Genomic DNA, 26,762 nt, shown 5'->3' with positions numbered 1-26,762 from the left:
ACAAAACACTGGAGCAACTCAGTGGGACGCAGCATCTCTGGAGAGAAGGAATGGGTGATGTTTCAGGTCAAGACCCATCTTCAGACTGAGTCAGGGAAGAGGGAAACAAGAGATATGGAAGTGTAAGAGGACTACGGGAGCCGCGGTTTCCGGGGAGGAAGCGGCCGCTCTCGACATTTCCAAGCCGCTGAGGAGTTAACACCCATATATTGATCAACAGTAAACATCTTCCGATGCTGGAGTTCCAGCTTTCCGGCAGGAGGGCCTGAAAAACATCGGACTGGCTGCGGAGGCCACAATGGGCCCGACTACGGGTGAACAGGGAATGGGACTGGACTTTGTGCCTTCTCCCACTGGGAACTATTGTTTTCATGTTGTTAAATTCTTTAATGTTGTGTCTTATCTTTATTCGTGTGCTGCTTTGGCAAGTCAAATTTGACTACACCATTTGGTGTATGTGATAATAAATGTCCTTTGTGGTTTGTAAGCTGTGCAGGTAAGAAATATAACATAAATATCGCCATAAATATGTAGAACCAGTATAAATGTTGAAAACTATGCTGCCACCATTTCTTAAGCATTAGGCCTTTGAACATTTTTGACTGCAGTTGAGCAGTTTTACCTTTTTAAAGGCTGCAAAGATTTTTAGTTTAAGAGGCACCAAGTCATCATTGTTGTGTTTATCTAAATAAATATTGAATAAATCTATTAGAATATACTGTAATTACAAAACTGGGAGCAAATCCAAGACCGGAAATGGTGGAAAAGTACCCAAAGAACACAGTGCTGGTTTCACTCAGTGGACAATGATGACGCTGTGAATAAAAATAAGAGGGGATTTATTCATCCATCTCAGCTGCTATCACTGCTTTAGCAGGTTGCTTAACAACAGGCAGTTTCACATTTGCAGAACATCGTGCCAGTGAGACTTCACACACTAGCCTAAATTCTACAGGCGTTTCAGGTAATGTACTATCGAGTAGTACATTGTATGGAAAACGAAGCATGCAATACACAAATGTTCCCGTTCCCTTCCCCCCCCCCATCTTGTTCTAAGTCAGTGTTTTGAGGTAAATGCAAGTTGATACTGATCTTCTGCAGCAAGTTTAATTTGAACCTTCTACTATCCTACGCAACTGCAGGCCAAGTCCACCTTTAGCCACTTGCAGAGGCGTCTTTTCTTCTTTGTTTTCAATATAAATACTTGCTCCGTTCTCCACCAACAGCTTGGCTTCTTCAACCCGTTCTTCGTCACATGCTAAATGTCTGAAAGGAAAAGTTTAAAACAGTCTTAATTTACATCCCAAATATAGTACGGAAAAAACATGACCTACAACATCCTCTTTGCTGATTGCCAGAGTTTACAGCAGTAGTTAACTAACATAAATATGGAGAATTCAGTCTTTTTTTTTCAAATTCACAGATAATTCACCTCTGCTACAATTTATATACAAGATATGTTAACATTTGTTTTTATTCAGTCTTCAAGTGTATGTGTTAGTCGGCTTACGTCCACGAAGCAGGGGGAGGGGCACTGTGGTTAGCAGTTTTATTTATTTGTGCACAGGATGTGGATCCTGCAGCCAGGGTCAGCATTAAATGTTCACATTTTAAATGCTCCTGAACTAAGGAGACTATCCAGAGTGAACCACATTGAAGTTTGAAGTTGCACATTAGCTGGAGCATTTGAGGATGACAGATTTCCTTCTCTGTAGGACATTAGTGAACCACATGGCAATTTAGTGTTTTCTGGTTACTGTTATGCTGGCTTTCATTAATTCCAGATGTACTTATTTACACAAAGTTGGCAACAGCAAGGGAGACCACCAGCAGTTTGATTGCTGTGTTTATTCAAGGATGGCCACTAATGCCTTCTTAGCCACACGATTCACCCAAGAAAAACCTCAGACAGTCTCATAAGTAGTTCAAAACACAAGGAAATAGTTGGAACTTTATGAGCTTCTAAATAAAGCACATCTTTCTTAAGAATTTGCCAGATCCATATAGATATCTCTATACGAAAAAAACCCCAAGGAAACTCTAACCTGGCACGCACAGAACTCAGATATGTCAGACTGGCAGATTTCTGGATTATTGAATGTTATCCCAATTAATGCGCCAAGTGTCTTTAAAATATATATTTTTAATGTTACACAGCACAGTACAGAGATGTATAGGGAGGATCTGCATATGCTGGTTTAAACCGAAGACACAAAAGTCTGAAGAAGGGTCTTGACCTAAAACGTCACCCATTCTTTCTCTCCAGACATGCTGCCTGTCCCGCTGAATTACTCCAGATTTTTGCCTCTATCTACACTAGAATACTAAATGTTGCAGTGAATGTTATGTTTCATCGGTGTGCAGGATCTAGGGACTTGTTGTGTCAGAGGGAATCCGTTTAGTAGAATATTTGGGAGTAAAATATTATGTCTCTATTTGAATGAAACCTCTGGAGATGATACTTTAATATCAAAGTCCTCAAACTTGGTTTAAAGTGGCCAGACTGCAACATATGAAGGATGAAGGCTTGTCGAGTGTCAGTGACAAAGTTATCAAAATGCAGCATACAATGTTAACAACCACACAGAACCAGCCACGTTTCAACAAGATTTTTATCATGTTCTCATACAGTTTAACACTCTAGCTGATATTTTAACCTTGTTAAGATTTTTTTTTGATAGTGGAATATTACAATGCATCTATAAATAGGGCACAGTGGATGTTATTTTATTTTAAAATAATTCATAAGATGAATGTCCCCTGTACAAAGTGAACTGAAAAGTGAGATTTATCGCAGCTTCCATGTTCCCTTTCATAGTTTGAATAATGGTGTCCATCGAAATGACTTAAAAATAAATGAATATTTAAAAATTAAAGATAATTAAAAAAAATTAAAAAAAAACACCAGCCCCATTAAACTCAATTGGACATTATCAGCACGATTTTCTCAACAGTTCTCCAGAAAAATACAATTGAAATTTATCACCACAAGATTAGGGAGCTCAATAGTTTATACAGAACTGATAATGACCAGTAACTTGAACTGTGATAAATAACAGGCACGACACAAAATCAAATTTATAGCTTGTTTAACCCGTTTCATTAATTTTGAACCATTAGTCACTATATTTATTCTTGTTTCCACTACATCAATATCAGTATGTAAATACTTTAGTTTAATTTATAATTGTCAAGTACCGTGGTACAGTGAAAAGCTAGTTTTGTTGTGTGCTATCCTGTCAGCGAAAAGACACTACATGATCAAGCCGCCCACAATGTACAGATACAGAATAAGGGAATAACGTTTAGTGCAAAATAAAGTCCTGTAAAAAATAGTCCAAGGGGCTCCAATGAGGTAGATGGTAGGTCAGGACCCCTCTCTAATTGGTGAGAGAATGATTCAGCTGCCTGATAATAGCTGGGAATAAACTGTGGACGTGAGGGGGAATTGATGGAGGAATAAAATTAGTTAGGGTAAGATTCGCATACAAAAAACATAAAGATAGTTGTTGGTTGGTATGGACTCGGTAGTACGATGGACCTGTTTCCAGGCTTTTATCTCTCTAGGACTCTGACAATTTCTGGAGCAGGCATTTGATGCCTTTTGCAAATTGGGTCTGCCTTTTCTTGTCAATTATACAAGTAAGTAAATCATTCCCAGGCCCAAATTGAAACAGAAATTTACAAATCCAGTTCAGTTTAAGAAAGATTGCAAAGCTTTCTTCAGAGGCCCAAGCAAAGCCGACCTGTGTCGAAGCAATTCATATAGTGCAAGAACCGTAACGTTGACATCTATTTCCTTCCTTCAGGAAAACTCAATGCTAGAATTCAAAGAATTTGACAAAATGTTACATTAGAATACCACCTAACATGGGATGGAGGTGGAACATGTTTCTAGCTTCAGGTTCCTGGGTGTTAACATCTCCAATGACCTCTCTTGGACCCACAATACCTCCATTCTGATCAAGAGGGCTCACCAGCGTCTCTTCTTCCTGAGGAGACTGAAGAAGGTCCATCTGTCTCCTCAGATCCTGGTGAACTTCTACCGCTGCACCATCTAGAGCATCCTTACCAACTGTATCACAGTATGGTATGGCAACTGCTCTGTCTCCAACCGGAAGGCCTTGCAGAGGGTGGTGAAAATTGCCCAACGCATCGACAGTTCCTCGCTCCCCTCCATTGAGTCTGTCCAAAGCAAGCGTTGTCTGCGGAGGGCACTCAGCATCGCCAAGGACTGCTCTCACCCCAACCATGGACTGTTTACCCTCCTACCATCCGGGAGGTGCTACAGGTCTCTCCGTTGCCGGACCAGCAGGTCCAGGAACAGCTTCTTCTCGGCGGCTGTCACTCTACTCAACAATGTACCTCAGTGACTGCCAATCAGCCCCCCCCCCTCCCCCGGACACTCCTCCCACAGGAAAAACACTATGTCTGTATATATGCTAATGTAAATATTTATTCAAATCATATGCTATGTCGCTCTTCCAGGGGGATGCTAAATGCATTTCGTTGTCTCTGTACTGTACACTGACAATGACAATTAAAGTTGAATTTGAATCTGATCTAACATATTTGGACAAATGCTTAGACGCCCAACTTTAATACTCTTCTATTATCCCTGCTTCCATCAAAGTGAGCTCGCTCTCTTCATAAATAAATTGACTTTGTAATATATAAAGCCCTTGTAAAAGACATTAGGTAGAATGTCCTCACAGGATTTGCCAACCTCCATATGTAAATCCACCTGAAAGTTCCTTTACAATTAAAAAATAAAAATCACTATCTGAGGTTTATCTTGCAAGCAAAAATAGAGTGTCCCATTGGAAATTAAAGGTTTGGAATTGACAGGGGATTACTGATATGTTAAACATATGAAGCCACACCATAATTACTACCTTTTTGTATTCATAGTCCAAAAGGTGCATTGGACGTAACACATTGGGATCCAATTTATAATGCACAATGAAGACCAAGCTGTTTCAGCAAAGTCCAATGGTAATCTAACAGACAAATGATCAGAAATGATGTCACACCAACATGGATGAAAAGTGACTAGAAGCACCCAAGTGATTTTCTGGAGGAATATGAATCAACTTGAAAGTGGTTGCAATTACAATCCACTTGGGGAAACACGTAATTTAATTTAAGTGGGTGGCATGGTGGCGCAGCGGTAGAGTTGCTGCCCTACCGCGCCAGAGACCCGGGTTCGATCCTGACTGCAGGTACAGAGTTTTGTATGTTCTTGCCGTGAACTGCGTGGGTTTTCTCAGAGATCTTCGGTTTCCTCCCATAATGCAAAGATGTACAGGTCTGCAGATTAATTGGTTTGGTATAAAATGTAAATTGTCCCGAGTGTAGGATAGTGCGGGGATCGCTGGTTGGTGCGGACTCGGTGGGCTGAAGTGCCTGTTTCCGCGTTGTATCTCTAAACTAAACTTCAGTGAAGAAGAGAAGGCCCCATGGTTGTACAAATACAAATCATAGGATCCAACTGCTTGTATATTAATCATAATAGATTAAATCATTAGCCATGCCTTTTTAGACTCATTTCCTTGATACCTGGACACCTTTCCTAATTTGCTGCAAGGTTCTCCCTCACTGCTCCCCACCTGTGATTATTTGTCAGGCTTTGTTCCCACCCCCACCTCTCTTTTCCAGCTCTTTCCCCCCCTACTACATTGTGAGAAGAAGTGTCCGAAACGGAAACATTGCCTGTCCATTCCCGTCACAGATGCCGGCTGACCTACTAGGTCCCTCACAATTTTGCTCACAATTCCAGCATCTGCAGCTCCTTACGTCTTCGATCTCTCAGAGACCTCCATTTTAAACCTAAAGTTAACTCTCCGAAACACAACTCAGCTTTGCTCAGGCATCTGAAGAAAGCTGGGAACTGTTTGATCAGGCATCTGAAAAGCTGGGAAGCTGAACTGCAATTGTAAATTTCTGTTTCCATTTGGGCCTTGAAATGCTTTACTTGTATAATTAACAAGAAAAGGCAGAGCCCAACTGGTAGAAGGTAAATGCATGCACTCAGAAATGGTCATGGAGTCAGAGAGATAATAGCAAAGAAACAGGTCCATCATCCTACCTAGTCCTTACTGACCAGCAACTATCTTTTGTTTAAGAAGGAACTGCAGATGCTGGAAAATCGAAGGTAGACAAAAATGCTGGAGAAACTCAGCGGGTGAGGCAGCATCTATGGAGCGAAGGAAATAGGCAACGTTTCGGGTCGAGACCCTTCTTCAGACCTGACAAAAATGCTGGAGAAACTCAGCGGGCGAGGCAGCATGAGTCTGAAGAAGGGTCTCGGCCCGAAACGTTGCCCATTTCCTTCGCTCCATAGATGCTGCCTCACCCACTGAGTTTCTCCAGCATTTATGTCTGCCAGCAAATATATCTTTTTGTCCTTTTTATACAAATCTTACCCCGACTAGTTTTATACCTCGATTAATTCCTCCACACTACAATGTATTTGCAACGTAATTGACCTATCAACCTGCATTTTTGGAATGGGAGAGGAAACCAAACAATATGTGGTCACAAGGAGAATGTGCAATGTCCACACAGAGAGAAGGTGAGGGTTGGGTATCAGGGTTTTGCTGGAGCAGTGACACAGCAGCTTTACTAGCCACACCACTCGGCTGCCTAAAGGATGATGCAGTCTGGTGTCTGAAATACATAGCAGCTAAAAGCTTATAATCACAATGTGTTGGTTGGCACAGGACCAACATAATGACAAGTAAACAAAATCTAATGATCACAAAATAATTACTTCTAAATTAGACATTTTCACCATGGTTAGATTAAAATGAGCAAATAAAATATTTTGAAAAATCCTACTCAATAATCTAGTTTACAAGCAGCCATGTGATTTGTTGTTGCCTTTTTTTTTAAATAGCATGCCTGAGCAAATATCTGCAGTTCCCTCTTTAATCCTGAGAAAACATTGTCAGTGTGGGGCTTTGCTCATGTAAAGCATAATTCTTACAGGGCTGACAAAAGGAGTTGAAAAAATATTTTAACATTTTGTAGCAAATGTGTTCAAAGGCTTACGTTATTTTCTTTGACCACCCATCATCCACAACCCCAATGATTCATTCTGCCACTACATCATGGCTGCAATACTTACTGTTTACAAGTGCAGTGCATTGGTCTTTACTTTAGAGCTACAGCGTGGAAACAAGCCCTTCGGCCCACCATGTCGTTGATGATTAGTGATCACCCCATATCCTACACACTAGGGACAATTTACAATGTACAGAAGTCAATTAACCTACAAACCTGCATGTCTTTGGTGTGTGGGAGGAAAGGAGAGCACCCGGAGAAAACCCAGTTACATGGAGAACAAAGTCCTTACAGATAGCACCCATAATCAGGATCGAGCCCAGGTCTCTGGTGTTGTATGGCAGCAACTCTACCGCTGCGAGACTACACCACCAGTTGTTCGCCAAGGCTACTCTAATAGCATTTGCCAAACTCCACCACTCGGCACGCGTTAAACTGACAGCACTCTGTTTAAACTGGAGCGGGACAGGCAGATCAAAGCTTACAATAATAACAGATATCCCTTATGCCTCACATATAGGTTAGAGGAAATCATGATTGGGTTGGGGAGTGGGGAATGCTGTAAGAGGGAAATGGTACGAATGGGATTGCTCTCCCTTATGCAGAGCTGCCAAATTTTGTCAGAGCATTTCAGTATTCTAGTAGCTGAAAATCAGCATTTTGCTGAGGAAATCAGTGTTTTTATGCGGTGCCATTTTGTTAAAAGAAAAATGTGCGGTCATACCCATGTAAGAGTACAAGAATGCATAACTTTGCTACCAATTGACACGTCTTCTACGCACCTTACTTGACAGTGCATTCATTGCCATCTCTTTGTATACTGCTGTTTGAACGGCTGCTTCCTGCTTTTAGCACCAGATGATGACCTAGAAGCCATTTTGGAAGCCTCCCTCTCCCTCCCTCGTTCCCCTCTCTCCCTCCCCTTCCTTCTTTTCTCCTGCCCTTATTCCTTCCATCCCTCCCTCTCTCATCTCCCTCTCCACCCCTCCTCCTTGAGCCCATCCACCGTTCTGTAAAATCAAGGCAAATCCCAATGTAACTGCAATCCCACTGGTAACCTTTCACCACTAGGCTTACCCAGAATTCTACCAGTGCCTGAAAAACAAGCAAAGGCTCAACTTCCACCGAGAAAGAGAATTCCAAAGAGTCATTGTAATACAAGAATTTTCCCGAACAGTCTGTGACGCATAGCGCTGTGTGAAGCCCCTAGCGTTATGTTTAAAGCCCACAGCGCTCCAGCCGGTAGCGCTATATTTAGAACCTACAGTGCTGTAGCCGACAGCTCTTCGTTTAAATTCCCACGAGTTAAACTGTTTAAACCTGGAGCGGGACAGGCAGATCAAAGCTTACAAAAATAATCATCCAGATCTTGAAATTTAAAATACTAATAGATTTAATCTGCTATAATTTTTAGAGGTACTGTATGACTTTTTATATCCTTGCATTTTTTAAGATCGGCAAGATCTTGTCAATTTAACCAGGTTATTACATTTCCATTGGCGAGTGGTATGTTAATGAAACAGGAAGTCGGGCCGATTTAAAAAAAAAAAAAATCCATATTTAATAACTCAAAATCATACATCAGTATTCTTATAGCATCTCCGTACAAAATACAGAAAATCAGTACTACTTGGCAGCTCTGTTTATGAGTTGGCATGGATGCAATGGATTGAATAACAGTGCAGAAGGTTGTCATAAGGTTAATATGGATATACACTACCCTTACTTAGAAATATATCACAATACCTTCCTGCCCAATGTGACTGTGCAAGAAGGAACTGCAGATACACAAAAATGCTGGAGAAACTCAGCGGGTGCAGCAGCATCTATGGAGCGAAGGAAATAGGTAACGATTCGGGCCGAAACCCTTCTTCAGACTGATAGGGGGGTGGCGGGGAGAAGGAAGGAAAAAGGAGGAGGAGCCCGAGGGCTGGGAGGAGATAGCTCGAGGGCTAAGGAAGGGGAGGAGACAGCAAGGGCTAACAAAATTGGGAGAATTCAATGTTCATGCCCGCCGGATGCAGGCTCCCCAAGCGGAATATGAGGTGCTGTTCCTCCAATTTCCGGTGTTGCTCATTCTGGCAATGGAGGAGACCCAGGACAGCAAGGTTGGGTTGGGAATGGGAAGAGGAGTTGAAGTGCTGAGCCACAGGGAGGTCAGATAGGTTCTTGCGGACCGAGCGGAGGTGTTCGGTGAAACGATCGCCCAACCTCCGCGTAGTCTCACCGATGTAGATCAGCTGACATCTAGAGCAGCGGATGCAGTAGATGAGGTTGGAGGAGATACAGGTGAATCTCTGTCGCACCTGGAGCGACTGCTTGGGTCCTTGAATGGAGTCGAGGGAGGAGGCAAAGGGACAGGTGTTGCATTTCTTGCGGTTGCAACGGAAAGTGCCCGGGGAGGGGGTGGTACGGGAGGGAAGGGAAGAATTGACAAGGGAGTTGCGGAGGGAATGGTCTTTGCGGAAGGCAGACATTGGGGGAGATGGGAAGATGTGGCGAGTGGTGGGGTCACGTTGGAGGTGGCGGAAATGGCGGAGGATTATTTGTTGTATGTGACGGCTAGTGGGGTGAAAGGTGAGGACTAGTGGGACTCGGCCCTTGTTGCGAGTGCGGGGATGGGGAGAGAGAGCAGTGTTGCGGGGTATGGAAGAGACCCTGGTGCGAGCCTCATCTATAGTGGAGGAGGGGAATCCCCGTTCCCTGAAGAATTAGGACATTTCAGATGCCCTGGTGTGGAACGCCTCATCCTGGGAACAGATGTGACGTAGGCAGAGGAATTGGGAGTAGGGGATGGAGTCCTTACAGGGGGCAGGGTGGGAAGACGTGTAGTCCAGATAGCCATGGGAGTCAGTGGGTTTGTAGTGGATGTCGGTCAGAAGTCTCTCACCTGCGATGGAGATAGTGAGGTCAAGGAATGGTAGGGAAGTGTCAGAAATAGTCCAGGTGTATTTGAGTGCCGGATGGAAGTTGGTGGTGAAGTGGATGAAGTCGGTTGCTGGCAGATGCTGGTTTAAACCAAAGATAGGCACAAAAAGCTGGAGTTACGCAGCAGGATTGGCAGCATCTCTGGTGAGTAGGAATGGGTGATGTTTCGGGTGAAACCCTTCTTCAGACTGGTTAGGGATAAGGGAAACGAGAGATATGGACAGTGGAGAGATAAAGAACAATGAATGAAAGATATGCAAAAAAGTAACAATGATAAAGGAAACAGGCCATTGTTAGCTGTTTATGGGGTGAAAATGAGAAGCTGGTGAGACTTGGATGGGGGAGGGATAGAGAGGGAATGCCCGGGGATATCTGAAGTGAGAGAAATCAATATTCATACCGCTACTCTCACCAGAGGAGCTGCAGTGTTTAGGAGAGTGGCCCATCTGGACCCTAGAGGGAAATTTAAAATGGGCAACAAAAGAGTACTGCTGGAAACCTGAGCATGGTTTACATAGATCAAATGCACCACTAAATGCCCACAAGGCAGAATTTAAATTTCAAGTAAACAGAACATGTTTTCAGAGTTTACTTGCTTATTCAGAAAATGCCTGGGATTGAATTATGTGCACAAGTAGAAAGTTAGAGATGAAAGTGCAGTTCTGAAGTAACATGAAATTTCTAAAGCAATACATGTATTAAAAAAACAAATCACCCTCACATGACAGTTTAAGAACCCATGTATACAGAGGATTTAAACCTTTAAATCCCATTTGTAGATCTTCCGTGGAATACTATAGTGGATGTGACGGGGCAAGGCTATTATAGTGTAATCAGTTTATGGGAAGGAAGAACGGTGCTGTAATTTGGGGGTATTTTCAATCTCTTTTCATTATATCCCAGAGATTCAATGATTGCTTTCAAATTTGCAGTATAAAATCATTCATGACAAAAATAACTCTCCGCTGCACCATGTTTGCTAACTCCCTTTCTAACAGGAATAATCTTAACAGAAAACATTAACTTTTCATAAAATCCGTTTTAAATGAATGATACTGAAACATACACCAAATTGATATTTGCAAGATGTTTAAAATCCCTATTATTTGTTACACGTATACCGATGACAAACGCAGGAATAAGCGAGAACCTAAAGTTCCTGAAGCTACTTCAGGTTTGACCCTTATTTGTCAATACATTTATCTCGTATGACCTCCTCCTGATAATAGAGTTTGAACTTACAGTGGCGTGTTTCCCTCCAGATCCTGGAGGTTTGTAGAGGCTCTGTGCTTCAGTAGAAGCTGGACCATGTGGAAATTTCCTTTCGCTGCAGCTCTATGCAAAGGAGTAGAGTGGATGTTATCCGTAATATTGGGGCCAGCTCCATTCTCTAATAACATGCTTGCGATCTAAATCAAGGGAATCAAGTCAAAAGTGTTCATTTGCCATATGCACTGGATGGGAAAAGAAACAAAACCAATTTTACCTGCTGCAGCTTTACAGATTGCATGTAACACTTAAAGACACATCTCATGTAACAGCAACGACAATAAGTATTCAGTTAATAAAAGCAAAATTATGTCTTTAAAACCACAGGATTCGAGACACTTACTAAAATTCCCCTTCAAAATTGCAACAGAAAAATTCAAGTATCTGGGTATTCAAATTACGAGAAGACACAAATCATTATTTAGTGCCAATTTTATACCACTATTAAATAAACTGAATGATACGATTAAATTTTGGAAAACGCTTCCGCTCTCATTGATAGGTAGAATTAACGCTATAAAAATGACTTTCTTACCACAATTAATATATTTGTTTCAAGCGATCCCAATATATATTCCAAAATATTTTTTCAAAAAACTAGATTCCACTATCACTAATTTTATATGGGACTACAGAACACATAGAATTCAACGAAAGCATTTGTGCAAATCTAAAGAAGTTGGGGGTTTATCATTACCTAACTTTATGTATTACTACTGGGCAGTGCATATTAAGAACATAATGTACTGGCTGGATAGTTCCACTCAGCAGTTGGAGTGGATAAGAATGGAGAAAGAGGAGTGCTATCCGCACGATATAGGAACGATCCTGCTCTCACCGATAAAATTGAATAGTATAATATATAAGAACCCAATTATTCACAATATAATAAGAATTTGGAAACAAATAAAAGTATCCTTGAAATTAAATATTTTATCAGTACTAACCCCACTATTGAACAACCCCGCATTCAAACCTTCTCTCATCGACAACACATATCAACAATGGGATAGACTGGGGATTAGGAAAGTAGGGGATATGTATGAAGTGGGCAAACTGTTATCATTTCAACAATTAAAATTAAAATTTAAATTGAAGGATAATCAATATTTTAAATATATACAGGTATGTGACTTTATGAAGAAATATACACATAGATTTCAAACTATATTTTTAGATCCTTTAGAAGAAGCAATGAATATTAAGGCTGATTCACAAAAATTAATATCATACTTTTATAATAATATATTAAATAGAGAATCACCCTCAACAGAAGCATTAAGGGAAGATTGGGAACATGAGCTAATGATAAAGATCTCGAAGGATAGATGGGAAAAGTATTTGATGAATACACAGAACTGTTCTATTAATGCAAGACATAATTTAATTCAATTCAAATTATTACATAGACTATATTATTCAAAAACGAGGTTGAATAAATTTTATCCAAACGTCTCTCCCAGATGCGATAAATGTTTGTTTCAAAACGCTAATATAACACACTCATTTGTAGGATGTACAAAGTTGAATAAATTTTGGAGTGATATTTGATATATTTACAAAGCTTTTCAAGTCAAGAATAGAACCCAAAACGGAATGGATTATATTTGGAATAATAGGAGAAGATACCAATTTAAATAAAGATCAAAATGTTTTTTTAAATTATGGGTTAATAATTGGAAAGAAATTGATACTTAAATTTTGGAAAAACACAACCACACCAACTGTTAAAATGTGGATTAGGAATATGATGGACATAGCACGCCTTGAAGAAATGAGACTCCGACTAATATCCTTTTCATCGACTTTTTGGAATCATGTGATGCAGCTGTACCGTAAAGATTGCTGATTTCAGTTCATGACGCGGATAGATCTACATCTCCGAATACAGATTTGAAAAATTCTCTTTTAAGGGGCTTTCTCTTCTATTTCTACTTTCCACTTTCTCTCTTCCTTTTTTATTTTTTATATACACACTTCACGTTTTTCTACTCTCTACCATCTATTTTTCCACTTTTTCCTCTTTCTATTGTTTTCTTTTTCTTGTCTTGCTTACTTCCTTCTCATAACATAAAACTAGAGGTTGTACATAGAATGGATTACGGTATTACATAGTTGGCACCTAAAATTAGGTTCCACTGTACTGTTTTGTGCTGTATTAACTTCTAATAAAATAAAAAAATAAAAATAAAAAAACCCAGCAACGACAATAAGTATTCAGTTAATCTCAATAAGGTACACCATGATAGTGTGAAAACAAAGTGCACACAGAAACCAGTTAGAGAAAACAGATTGGTGCCGTTCTATAAGAAGCGCTGCTTTACAGCTATAAATATTTTAAAGTGCAAAGACGCAAGTAAAACGCTGAGGAAATCTAAAATAGGTGATGGAAACATTCCGCAGGTAAAGCAGCTGTTGTGGAGAGAAAGACAGAGATAATGTTTCAGATCAATAGATGAACCGGAAATGTTAGCTTAACTTTGATTAAAGAATGAAGTTGAGCATTGGCATGCGAGATAGTTCCCCCCAAACAGCATTTGTTTTACAGTAAAGGATTAGCAAAGAGACAGTTAAATCTCATTAGCAACTAGATAACAATCACCCTCCCACACAACTACTGGAAATAGCTGCAATAAAAAATCCATTATCTGTCAAAATAAAAGATATAAAATGCTTGCTGAACAGACGGCTTTAATATAAAACAGATCGGGCTGATTTCAAAATCCCATACTACAGCATCTCCTGCTTGCCAGAGTATGCAACTACTTTTTCACTGAAAGGAGTAAAGTTGGTATATGGTTCACACATATTTGGTGCTGCTATTCAAAAATGTGTGCCTTTTCATTCCAAAATATAGACATGCACCATTTCAATGAACATCATTGAGGAAAATAAGTTTGCAAAAAAATAATGTTCAAGTATACACGAGACAACGCAATTTTTTGTAGAAATTGCCTCCTGAAATCTGTTTAGTTTTCATCCTGTTAGAGTTACTCAGCAGGTCAGGCAGCAACTGTGGAGAAGATTTGTGACCAAAACGTCACCTATCCATGTTCTCCAGAGATGCTTCCAGAGTTACTCTAGTGCCTTATATCTATTTTTGTAAAGCAGCACCTGCAGTTCTTTGTTTCTACAATATGCATATAATGTCTGATGTATAATTGGGTTTTGATACCAATGAGCTATCATGGACTGCATCTTTCCAACTGATAAATAGGTCAGTTGTTTTAAATAATGCACCCAACTTTAAATGACCATCAGTCAAGATTCCATCGTAAAAGAAAATGGCCTGGACCAGATTGAACTATAGATCAACAGAAAAATACAATGTAACTCTTACACGCAGAATAAAAGATAGATGGATTATTATTAACTAGAAGCCGAGAACAAAAGATTTTTCTGTCACTCGGATATTAATACAGCACAAATCAATATTTGTCAAAATATGCTTTATGTTTACTACGTGCTCTTCCCACTCATCAAAATTATTTCTGCAACCGAAAAGGAGGTATGTGGTCTCAAATATGAAACAAGCAGGAGCCTAAGAAAAGAATCCAGAGGAAACTAAATGCTGAGCTTTGATGAAAATGAACCTAGTCCACTGTGAATAATATATTAATTAGAGGGGTTTTATGACCTGAGGGGCAATACTGAAGTATAGGAAGACCTAATTCCTATGTGTAGGGCGAAACTGCAGTAGCTGGTTTACACCGAAGATGGACACAAAATGCTGGAGTAGCTCTGGGGGACAAGCAGCATCTCTGGAGGGAGGGAACGGGTGAGTTTCGAGGTCGAGACCCTTTGTCAGGTTGAGCGCCAGGGGAGAGGGAGACATGAAAGAGTAAGGTGTGAAAACGACAGATCAAAGCAGACAATGTTCAAGGAAATGTAGAACGGTTCATTGGTAACTGAGGGGAAGGTGACAATGAGGTATACAATCAGTAAAAATAATCAAGGGGACAGTGAAGCTAGTCGGAAAACTAGGATGGGGGAGGGGCGGAGAGAGGGAAAGCATGGGTTACGAAGTTACAAACTCCCTCGCCCACCCGAGCACTGTCCGAAAATCCCGTGCGCCAACGGTCTGTCGGCCTGCAGGCGAATTGATGGCGTACGCAGCGTCTCGTTGGGCGTGCGCAGCGTCTTGACGGCGTACGCCTAGTACATGGCGTTGCGCGATGACGTCACTGCCTGGCGTGCCGTTGCGTGATGACATCACAGCCCGACGCCGTGCGACGTCCAAATTCAGTCGGCCCACCTCCTGCCCAGCTGATTGGTGAGTATGATGTCGGGACCAGCCCCGCACAACTCTATACGCCTCCGCGGTTCGAATTGGGACCGGTCCCGCGAGGCCATAGGCCTCAAGCGACCACGTTTGGTCGCGCTAGACGCATGCAATCCCATGCTGGTGGGACAGGCCCTTTACCCTTCCACATCTCTGTTTTCTCTCTCCCTGACTCTGTCTGAAAAATGGTCTCGACCTGAAACGTCACCCATTCCTTCCATCCAGAGATGCTGCCTCAGCCGCTGAATTACTCCAGCATTTTGTATCTATCTAGCCTACAATTCTTTGCAGCTAAAAATACTAGTAAGGCATGCAAACCCAATAGAAAAAGTAAGGCATGCAAAACCAATTGAAAGAGGCAAAACTAAAATGAATCAATAAAGACAAATTATAATCAAATTCTTCACCAAATTAGTTAAGAATATTTCTTCAGTACTCCTAGTTTTTTTTCATTCAACTAAAAACATTAAAAATACCATTCGCTCTAAATACAACTGAAAAATTAAGTACTTGCAACAGAAATAATACAAGGCCTACAAAACATGAACCTTTCTGGCTTCTTGTAGTTTGTCGATCAAAAACGTTAAATTGTGAAGCCAGATATTGGTATCAGCACTATCCAAAGCACGACTCACGAAAATATATATTGGCAGGTCGAATTCAACATTTGATGTGAAATTAAATCTAGAGCAAAAAGAAAACGGATAAGGTTGTTTCCATATTCTTGTCAGAAAGTGCCCTGGCCAATGGCAGGGTTCAGGGCAGGTTCAGATAAAAGAGTAGTCTAGTTTTACACCAATTCACAATGGAGATACTGCTTAGGTAAATACTAAGGGCTGCAAATATTTGTGTCACCACATTCCAACTCTGGTGGAAAAGAAAAGCTAAATTGGTCATAGAGTAAATGCAGACAGGAGGAAGTCAAGTGGTCAATATCTGAACTTTTATTAAGTATACAAATTAGAATCTGTCTGGTTTATTTTGAATCAAAAATACTATAATGACTAACAAGCCTTTGATGATATAGATTGGTGTAAATGAGTAATCCTTATGCTTTTCATACTGGTTTGAAACATTAATCAAGGCTGAAAGATTGTGGAGGAACTATAAATCACTGTCATGTTTTACTCTGGGGCAGATATTGTGGAAAGAAAATGAGGTATTGCAGATTTATACGTTACAACCGGTGTAGCTAAGGAAGGAGGATGTGACATTGGGCATCACCGGGGAAAAGCATTGAAGTTTGCACTAGAATAAGAGACCTTAAACTGTTTATGGCTGAATGAGCAAGTCGAAAGATTCACAAGAGTACATTAAATCTCAAACCCAAACAAGCATAAGGACACGACTTCCTACTTCAAGAGAATTGTCAAACAGAGCAATAATAAAAAGTGGATGTTGACCAAACAGAAAGTGACTCCTATTTAAAATGTTAGTCTAATACCTCATATCTGTTTCGAGATGCAGCATAATGCAGAGGGGAGCAACCATTCTGATTGACAGCATTGACCTGAGCTCCTTTGCTAATCAGCACTCTCACGATTTCTTCGCGGCCTGCTGATGCAGCAATGTGCAAGGGAGTCCAGCTGACCTGCAATGAGTAAAAACAGTCAGCAATCATTCACATGCGTGATAAAATGCTGGACCCAAGAGACAGAAAGTAATCGAATTGCACACATTGAGACAACAACAAAAAAGGAATAAAAGCAACAAACATCTGACAGCAGCCCTCATCACTGGCAATGAATGTACACATGCTGACTGCCTTGTCATTTTTCCACTTTCTACTTTTTATGTTGGTTGTCCCACATTTGTTGTTTTATCTTCTATTTATCCTTTGTTACATTATGAAGCACAATTGAAAATTTGTTCTGAGATTTTTGAACCGACCCCTGTCAGGGACATTCCCAGATCAGTACGATGTGATTTGTTCCCCCATAATTAGCCAGTTTGCCATTATAGACAAAGGAACTGGTTAGTTCAGTTGAGATACAGCGCGGAAACGCGCCCTTCAGCCCACTGAGTCCGCGCCAACCATTGATCCCCATGCACTAGCACTATCCTACACCCTAGGGACAAGTTACAATCTTTATCGAAGCCAATTAACCTACAATCCTGAATACCTTGAGTGTGGGAGGAAACCAGAGCATCTGGGGAAAACCCACATGGTTGCAGGGAGAATGTACAAATTCTGTACCCAGTCCTCAGAGCCAGGATCCAACCCAGGTCTCTGGCGCAGGGACTTTACTGCTGCGCCACCATGCTGCCCTAAATCTTGTCTGTGCAAGTTTATTTCTTTTATGGTCTTAGTTACAGGGAGAAACACTACAGATACAGTCCACAGATGATTTCAGCCCACATTCCGACCAACACCCCAGATTTTACTACTCGCCCACAGTTTACAGCACTCAATTAATGTACCATTACTGGCCATTACTGTGTGCAAAGCATTAGCTGGAAAGAAGCAAGAGGGGACGTCTAATTTGACTGAAGAGATTTCTGCAAAGGATAGTATATTTCCTCCATGTCTCACTGTTTGGCCAAAATTAGATCTTAGCAAGGTCACAAAGAGAAGTCAAGAAATAAGTTTGAATTGGAGAAACAGAATGCTGATTTTGTTTAGAGATACAGCATGGAAATGGGCCCTTTGGCCCACCGAGTCCGCACCGACCAGCAATCCTCACACATCCTACTACCCTACACAAGGGACAATTAAAAAAAAATTTATACCAAGCCAATTAATCTACAAACCTGTACATGTTTGGAGTGTGGGTGGAGGGTGTGCTGGTGCTGAAGGCGTTTGGCTGCAGTTTAGAGATTGGAACAAAGGACATTCATATTGTATGACAGATAGACCGTTATCTTGCCTTATGACAGGCCTGGAATTATATAGTCCTAAAAATAGAGTTAATGTCAAAGAAAGCTGTTCAATTTCTTAGCAATATAACTGTAATTTGAAAATCAAAAAGCTGCAAAATGTATTAAGTTTGGCGAGACAATAGCAGAAAGTGGTGGAAACACTCAGTAGATCAGGCTGCATCGATGGGAATGAGAAACATTTCAGTTTGAGGCTCAAGAAGGAACTGCAGATGCTAGAAAATGGAAGGTAGACAAAAATGCTGGAGAAACTCAGCGGGTGCAGCAGCATCTATGGAGCGAAGGAAATAGGCAACGTTTCGGGCCTGAACCCTTCTTCTGACCCTTTGAGGACCTTTGCGTTTGAGGAACTGGAGGAGGGCAATTTACTCTTAAACGCCAGAAACTAGGAACTGCAGACGCTGGATTCCAAAAATCAAAGTGCTGGAGCAGCCCCAACACCATGTCTAAAACTCTCTTCCTGCAGATGTGGCCTGACCTACTGAGTATTTCTAGCACTTTCTATTTTTATTTTAGATCTCCTGCTTTGGATTTTTTTAATTTATTTTCATTTTAGTTTTAAGTTGCAGAGAAGGGGAGGGGGGGGGGGGCTGAATTAGAATGGGATAAGGAGGTCTTTTGGTCAATGGGAGCAATTATAGCATGCAAGAAAGAAAAATAAGAGAGCTTAAAATGTAAAATGCAGGTCTGTAGGACATGCTCTGCAATCAAGCTATGCTCAATGAAAAACCGAGCCAATATCACAATTGGATGACTAGTTTAGAGATACAGTGCGGAAACACGCCCTTTGGCCCACCGAGTCCGTGCCAACCTCCGCATGCTGACACTATCCGACACACACTAGGTATAAATGTATAAATTTACTTTTATACCAAGCCAATTAACCTACAACCCTGTATGTCTTTGGAATGTGGGTGGAAACCAAAGATCTCGGAGAAAACCCATGGGGAGAACGTAAAACTCCGTAAAGACAGCACCCGTAATTGGGATCGAACCCGGGACTCCGGTGCTGCAAGGCAGCAACTCTACCGCCGCGCCACCGTGCCATCAATGGACTAACAATGGAGAATATATAACCATGAAAGTACAATGGCTTTCATTTTGAAACATAATAAAACATTTAATTTTAGGGCATTTAATCGACACGGCCTGATAACGAGAAGCTTCCTCAACAGGTAGGTCCAGCTTGGGTCTCGGCTGAGCAGTAACAAAAGCAGCGTAGATGTAGAGGATGCAGAACTCTTGGGGTAGGCAGAAAGCAGAGTGGAGACCAGAATTATTGGGAGGATTGTGGGATGATACTAAACACAGAAATGGGAACAGAATATCCACAGAAGAATTTAACAGGTGAAGGAGGATTTTAAAATGGACTGCAGCCACAGATAATAAGAAATAGCTGCAGAAGATATAATTAACTCCACTTACGTCATCTTTAGGATCGACTGGTACTCCAAGATGTAGCAGGAAGTCTACAATGTCCTTGTGTCCAGCTGAGCATGCCCAATGTAAAGCTGTCCTGTTATCCTACGCAAATAGACAGGAAAAAGATTTCAAACTATTCACTTTAACATGGGAGAGCTTACATACTTCAAATAAATAACTTCATAACTTACAGAGCCATCCAAACATGATTTAAGATTGCTCTGTGGTCCATGCACTACTGTAATGCAGGGAACGCAGGCAGCCAGGATTGACAGGTTCCACAAACAGGGGATAACAAGATAATCTTCCCGCCCAAATGTCACATTGATTGAAACCGGGGCATGGAGATAGTTTAATTATTTCTCTAACTGGGAATATAATGCTGTGCAGTTCTGAGAGATTGAAGTTGGATCCAAAAGTTCCAACTATTCAAGTTCACATTCACATTTATTGTCCGATTAAGGTACAGTGACATTTGAGTTACCATGTAGCCATACAATCAAAAAGAACACAATACACAATAGAATTTAACATAAACATCCACTACAGTGGAATCAACATTCTTCACTGTGATGGAAGGCAATAAAGTTCAGTCAGTCTTCCTCCTTATGGTCACGGCAATGCACCCTCCGTAGTTGAAGCTACGGACCACCCGATGCGCAAGCCCTCTCGTCGGGATGATCGAAACTTCAAGGTCGGGACTGATCGGGTCACACACTCCGCGGCTTGGAATTCCTGAATCGGCTACTTTCTTACTGGAGACCGCGGCTTCACGATGTTATAGGCCGCAGGTCGGAGCTCTTCTCCGGCAAGGGATGGACCCCGCTCAGTGATGGTAAAGTCCGGTCCATGCACGCTGCTAGAAGCTCCGCAGACCGAGGCTTCAGGATGTTATGGGCAGCAGGACGGCAGTCGGAGCACTTCTTCTGGCCAATCCCGGCGAGGGATCGCCCTGCTCCGCGATGTTTAAGTCACGCTGCTGAACCCTCCATCATCCACCATTCCCACACTAAAACATACATTTAGACATACAGGTGCACAACCTTTTATCCGAAGATCCAAATAACGAAAAGCTCCGAATAGCGGACATTTTTTCAGTCCTTGAAGAAAGGTCCTTGAAGACGTTTACCGAGGGCGGCCCGCAGAGGTGACAGCAGAACCTCTGGTCGGTCCTCGAAGAAAGGGGAACTAAATCCCCATTCATAAAAGAGAAGGTGAGGGTATATTTCACGGGAGGGTTAATAATTGACAATCTGCTGCAGCCTGCCCGCTGAGTTAAAAAGTTCCCACGGTAGACTCACGATACACAGTGTATCGTGAGTCTTGCGTGGGAACGTTTTAACTCAGCAGGCAGGCAGCAGCAAATTGTCGCTCCCTTCAGTTTCGCCCCACCTACACCCCTCTGCTTCCCGGCCATGTGTGTGACCCCTTCCCTCCCCTCTCCAGTTCCCCGCCCATTGCACCGGCGCAGGGGCTTTGCACTGTCTTCATGTCGGCGATGCCAGCATACAATACTAGTCACTGGAGACGTCAGGACCAACGGGACACCGGCCCCCAGTCCCACTGCAAGCACGGAGATCCCAGAGACCCACAGCCAGCAGCAGCCAGCCCCGTTCCAACTCCAGAGGAACACGCTTCACGTAGGGACAGAAGCTGATGGTGTGCAAGGTACGTCTTGTTCTTGGGGTTGCAGATGAGGGGGCGCAGCTCGGGCTGTGACGTCTCCGGCCACCCCCCTGTACAGGAGCTGAGACTGGGAACTGTACCGCCCTTGCAGGTGAGCAGTTAAAATACATGTCATGAACAATTTAACCCTCTAATAACATTCAATAACATTCAACAGCCGTTCCGACTGGCAGCGGGGTGTTTGTGCGCGATACTTGGCAGGGGGGAAAGTTCATTTAACAGTCTTATAGCCTGTGGGAAGAAGCTGAGGAGCATCCTGCTGGTTTTGCAGCTGCTGCTCCTGTACCTCTTCCCAGATGGGAGGAGTGGGGTTGTTTGCAGTTGCAAAGGGAGGGGGCAAGGGCGGTACAGTTCACAGTCTCAGCTCCTGTCCAGGGGGGTGGCCGGAGACGTCAGGACCAACGGGACACCGACTGCAAGCACGGAGATCCTGGAGACTCACAGCCAGCAGCACCTCTAGCCCAGCCCCGATCCAACTCCAGAGGAACCCGGGTTGCGGATGAAGGGGCGCAGCTCGGGCTGTGGGCGAACTGCCACTTGTCGCTGTAGCGGCGCATCGGGGAGTGGGTTCCTGTTGGTCCTGACGTCTCCGGCCACCCCCCTGGACAGGAGCTGAGACTGGGAACTGTGGCCGAAGACGTCAGGACCACCAGAAGCCGCTCCCCGATGGGCCGCTACGGTGACAAGTGGCAGTTCGCCCACAGCCCGAGCTGCTCCCCCTCATCGGGACACCGACCCCCAGCAAACACGGAGATCCCAGATCAGCAACTCCAGCCCAGCCCCGCTCCAACTACAGAGGAATACGCTCCCCGTAGGGGCAGAAGCTGATGGTGTGCAAGGTACGTCTTGTTCTTGGGGTGGCGCAGCTCGGGCTGTGGGCGAACTGCCACTTGTCGCCGTAGCGGCCCATCGGGGAGTGGATTCCTCTGGAGTTGGAGGGACAGGGAGACACAGCGGCTTTTGAGAATGGTGGGCAATCACTTCCAAAGTTCTGCCCACACAGTCAGTACACCTCTCCTACACTTGTCTCCCGCACTAAGATTATCTCGCAGAAAATGATCCCAGCCGAACCCTCCCTATTCTCTCCTGGGTTTTCTCTCCTATTCTGCAAGAAAAAACTACATTGAAGACTCAAACTCGCGATCGAGTAACTGCCGGGATCGAGGCGCAAATTCGCGACCTTGCGGATATGAGCCGAGCACTCTACCACTGAGCCAGCCGTTAAAATCTACGCTAAAAATCTTCCAATCCGAAAACCAAAAAATTCCGAATTACGAAAAGTGTCTGGTCCCAAGGCTTTTGGATAAAAGGTTGTGCACCTGTACTAAAAAACAAAAAAAAGCCGAAAGGACAGACACGCTAACGAGACTGGCGCTCGTGGCGCCACTCGATATTCCTTTCTTTTTTCCCCTAGTCTGCCTGTCTGCGGACCAAGCCATCAAGAGCAACCAGTGTCCTTCGGCCCTCTCAACCATTGTATCTCCAACTGTGTTATCGCCCATATAAACCTCTCCACTCCCCTTACCCACTCCAACGTCATCCCCTCTGAATGTTCAGCCCTCTGCTCTCGCAGAACCAACCCCAATGTTGTCGTCAAACTCGCTGATGTAGTCTGGCAGGCTCTCGGATACCTCCTCACTCCTACCCCTTGACCATAACTTCACTGATGAACACCAAGTCTCATCTCCCAACCATCACTGAACTTATTGCCTTCCCTTCACAACCCTGCACTGGCCATTTCTTTCTCTTTACGAAAATCCGCAAGGATGTGTTTCTGCCTGTTACTGCCCCACAGACCCATCTCCAGACACCTTCATTGGATCTTAACCCCTCATATCCAGTCCCTTCCGACTACATCCGAGACAACTCACACAACCCTCACCACTTCGACAACTTCCAATTCCACAGAGTCCATGCCAGCCATCAACCACCCGTTCACAATAATTCTACGTTATCACACTCTCTCACCCATTATACTAAGCCCTAGGGGCAGAGGAAAATTAACCAGACGAAACCCACGTTGTCACAGAGATAATAACATGCCAACTCCACACGGACAGCAATCGAGGTCAGAATCAAACGCGTGTTTCTAGCGCTGGGAGGCAGCAGCTCTACCAGTTGCACCACTGCGCTGTCCTTAAGGTTGGGACATTTTTTTCTTTGGAGGCTGAGGTGTACAAGATCACAAGGAGCATGAATAAGGTGAATCCTCAGTCCCCCCCCCCCCCCCCCCCCCCTCCTCGTCCCCAGAGTAGAGGAGTCTAAAACAAGAGGGGATAGGCTTAAGGTGAGAGAGGAGAGATTTAACAGGGCCTTCAGGGACAACCTTTCCACATCAATGACATTGCAACCGACAACAGGTCTGAATCATGATATGTTGCACTATAAATTAGAAATTGCAAAAATTAAAATAAAATTAGCCAGAACAAGAAACTTTAATACAAGTTTCTTTTGAATTAATAATTCTGTTGGTTAGTCATTCTAGTCAATCATTATTCCCTTCAGACTTAAAATGCCCAGCAAACAAGGTGTCATTCCTTCGGAGCTAAATACACTGCATGTGCTGAAATCCCGAAGTGAAGAAAGACAAGATATAGTTGGCAGGTCAGACAGCATCTGTGGTGAGAGGTGGGTAACACTTCATTAGATCAGATCAAATACATTTTACTAAAGTCATTGATTTGAAACGTTAACTGTTTCTTTCTTCACATAATCTATCTGATCTGCTGTGCGAGTAGATGCTTTCTGTTCTGATTTTTGTTAGAAAAAATATCGGAAGGGAGAACGAGAGATGCTCTTTAAATTTCTTCCCATATAATATTCACAGCCAGCTCAGGAAAACAATATTTAATCTTATTAATTCAAAAGAAATTTCTGACATTACTAAGTTGATAGATCAGGTTAGACAATGTCCATTTGGATTTCCTGTACATCTTATTCTACAAACAATTCATGCAATTTCCTTTTGCATTCATTATCAGAAGCAATTTGTTGCAGGGGCACTGCTGGAGAATACTTTGATTGCTGATGCCTTGAGATAATATTCCAAACAGATCACATAGTTAAAAGTGAGATTGCGGAAAACCAAAATATACAAATCTGTGAAGATAGACCAAAAATACTGGAGTAACTCAGCAGGACAGGCAGCATCTCTGGAGAGAAGGAATGTGTGATGTTTTGGATTAGGACCCTTCTTCGGATTAAGAGTCGGGGGGGGGGGGGGAATTAGCGGGTACAGCGTGAAAAGAACAAATCAAGGCAGACGATGATTAAGGAAATGTAGAATGGCTCAGGGGAAGGTGACAACAAGGCAAACAGTAATATTAGTATAGTTAAGTTCATTGTCATGTGTACCGAGGTACAGTGAAAAGCTTGAGGATAGTGAAACTTGTCTTAGAGAACTAGAGTTGGGCAGGGACGGAGAGAAAGGTAATAGGGTTATTGAAGTTAGAGATATCAATTTTCAAACCACTGGAGTGTAAGCTGCCCAAGCGAAATATGAGGTGCTGTTCCTCCAATTTCTGTTTGGCCTCACATTTACTTGTATCTAAGATATGCATTGCTTTCTTTAAAGAACACCGTCTAATCAATGGTAGACAAAATGCTGGAGAAATTCAGCTGGTGAGGCAGCATCTATGGCGTGAAGGAAATAGGCAACGTTTTGGGTCGAAATCCTTCTTCAGACTGACGTGAGGGTTGGGGGTGGGAAAGAAGAAAGGAAGAGGCGGAGACAGTGGGCTGAGGGAGAGCTGAGAAGGGGAGGAGGCAGTAGGGACTACCTGAAATTGGAGAAATAAATGTTCATACCGCTGGGGTGCAAACTGCCCAAGCGAAATATGAGGTGCTGCTCCTCCAATTTACGGTGGTCCTCAATCTGGCCATAGAGGAGGACCACCTTAAATTGTCTAATCAATTATCTGATTGGACTAGCAGTTGGTTTGTTAGTTTGACCACAGACAGTAACAATGTTGCAATAGCAAACCTTTTGGCAACTAGTTAGTTCATCTGCAAGCCAAAAAGCAGCTATCAATTCATTGCAGTCTTGTGGTTCTTTGGCTAATGAAGCACAGCTCTTTTACCAATTCCAATAAGATTTGAGTCACTACAAGCTAGATCTTGTTACAAAGAGCTATGTCCTAGCTCTCCTTATAAAGGGCTACTCAGACATGGAAGATACTAGCTAAATACATATATTAATATACAACTGCTTCACATATATCTTTTCCATTACTTTTCTTCCAATTTGCTGTTACAAAAATAGTCTGAACAAGAACCTGGTTGCAACTCTGACATTTAGGAACTCAAATAAAGTAATCCCAAACACTATTTAAACTGCCCAGTAAAGCACCCTGCATCTATTTGCAGTAGACATCCATATGCATCTTGTGACTAAACTGATGTCATTGAACTTGATACCATTGTTTGATAAAGCTTTAATACAGCTCTTTCACTACGTGGATTTTCACAAAATTTGTTCACTGGATCCATGTCTGCAAGTTTGTAAACCGACTTTGAACCAGCAATAAATAGATATGCCACCCAATGGACATGAAGTTAGCTATTCATGGGTGACCAGAGACTCAATGAAGATAGACACAAAATGCAGGAGTAACTCAGCAGGCCAGGCAGCATCTCTGGAGAGAAGGTAGACAAAAATGCTGGAGAAACTCAGCGGGTGCAGCAGCATCTATGGAGCGAAGGAAATAGGCAACGTTTCGGGCCGAAACCCTTCGTCTCTGGAGAGAAGGAATAGGTTTTGGGTTAGTTTCTTCTTCAGACTACAATAGAGTACAAAAGAGTACAATAATCTGCAGTTCCTTCCTCCACACAGACTCAATGAATACCAGCAGCTAAAGACAAGCAGAGATGCTGTTCAACACAAAATATTCCATCAGTCCAAACCACTTAATGCTGATGGTGGCTCAGCAATAGATACGTCCTGCAGTGAATCTTGCCAGACAATTGTGAGCCATCATGTCCAATGGAATTTACATTAGACGGTTGCACCTTCTTGAGGAATCCTCACTTTGGGCAAAGTAACAGTGAAGTGGCTGTGCTTACTTGGTCAGTTTTTGTAGCTAGCATCTTGTCTGTTAGAATGAGGGCCTTGAGTTGCTCCAGGTGGCCGGCATAGGCCAGGTTGCAGATCTCCACATTGGACACAGAGCCGTCCATGTTGCTGAATCACCGCCTTGTGTTGCTGCTGCTGCTGCTGCTGCCAACCGGCAGGGGG

At 42.7% G+C, this 26,762-nt stretch overlaps 1 protein-coding gene across 1 annotated transcript; it reads right to left on the bottom strand.

The window, feature by feature from the left end:
* Window positions 1-822: 822 nt before the first annotated feature.
* Window positions 823-26,751, bottom strand: psmd10 (proteasome 26S subunit, non-ATPase 10). Its single transcript, XM_055644125.1, has 5 exons — window positions 26,591-26,751; window positions 19,847-19,945; window positions 16,989-17,135; window positions 11,236-11,402; window positions 823-1,266 (listed from the first exon to the last, which is right to left on the bottom strand). The coding sequence occupies exons 1-5, from the start codon at window positions 26,702-26,704 to the stop codon at window positions 1,107-1,109; spliced, it is 687 nt and encodes a 228-aa protein (XP_055500100.1). The 5' UTR covers window positions 26,705-26,751; the 3' UTR covers window positions 823-1,106.
* Between the last annotated feature and the right edge of the window lie 11 nt (window positions 26,752-26,762).

The sequence above is a fragment of the Leucoraja erinacea genome, chromosome 12 (genome assembly GCF_028641065.1).
Source record: "Leucoraja erinacea ecotype New England chromosome 12, Leri_hhj_1, whole genome shotgun sequence".
NCBI classification, from domain to species: Eukaryota; Metazoa; Chordata; class Chondrichthyes; order Rajiformes; family Rajidae; genus Leucoraja; species Leucoraja erinaceus.
The sequence above is the reverse complement of the archived record's forward strand: the minus strand, read 5'-3'. Positions and strand labels throughout refer to the sequence as shown.

Bases quoted from the DNA above. Each gene is read 5' to 3' on its own strand.
- psmd10 (XM_055644125.1), bottom strand. From the start codon at position 26,704: ATGGACGGCTCTGTGTCCAATGTGGAGATCTGCAACCTGGCCTATGCC. The intron at 17,136-19,846 runs GTAAGTGGAGTT...TACTCATTGCAG, and splicing joins CAGTCGATCCTAAAGATGAC to GTCAGCTGGACTCCCTTGCA. The intron at 11,403-16,988 runs GTATTAGACTAA...CCCTTGATTTAG, and splicing joins CATCTCGAAACAGATATGAG to ATCGCAAGCATGTTATTAGA.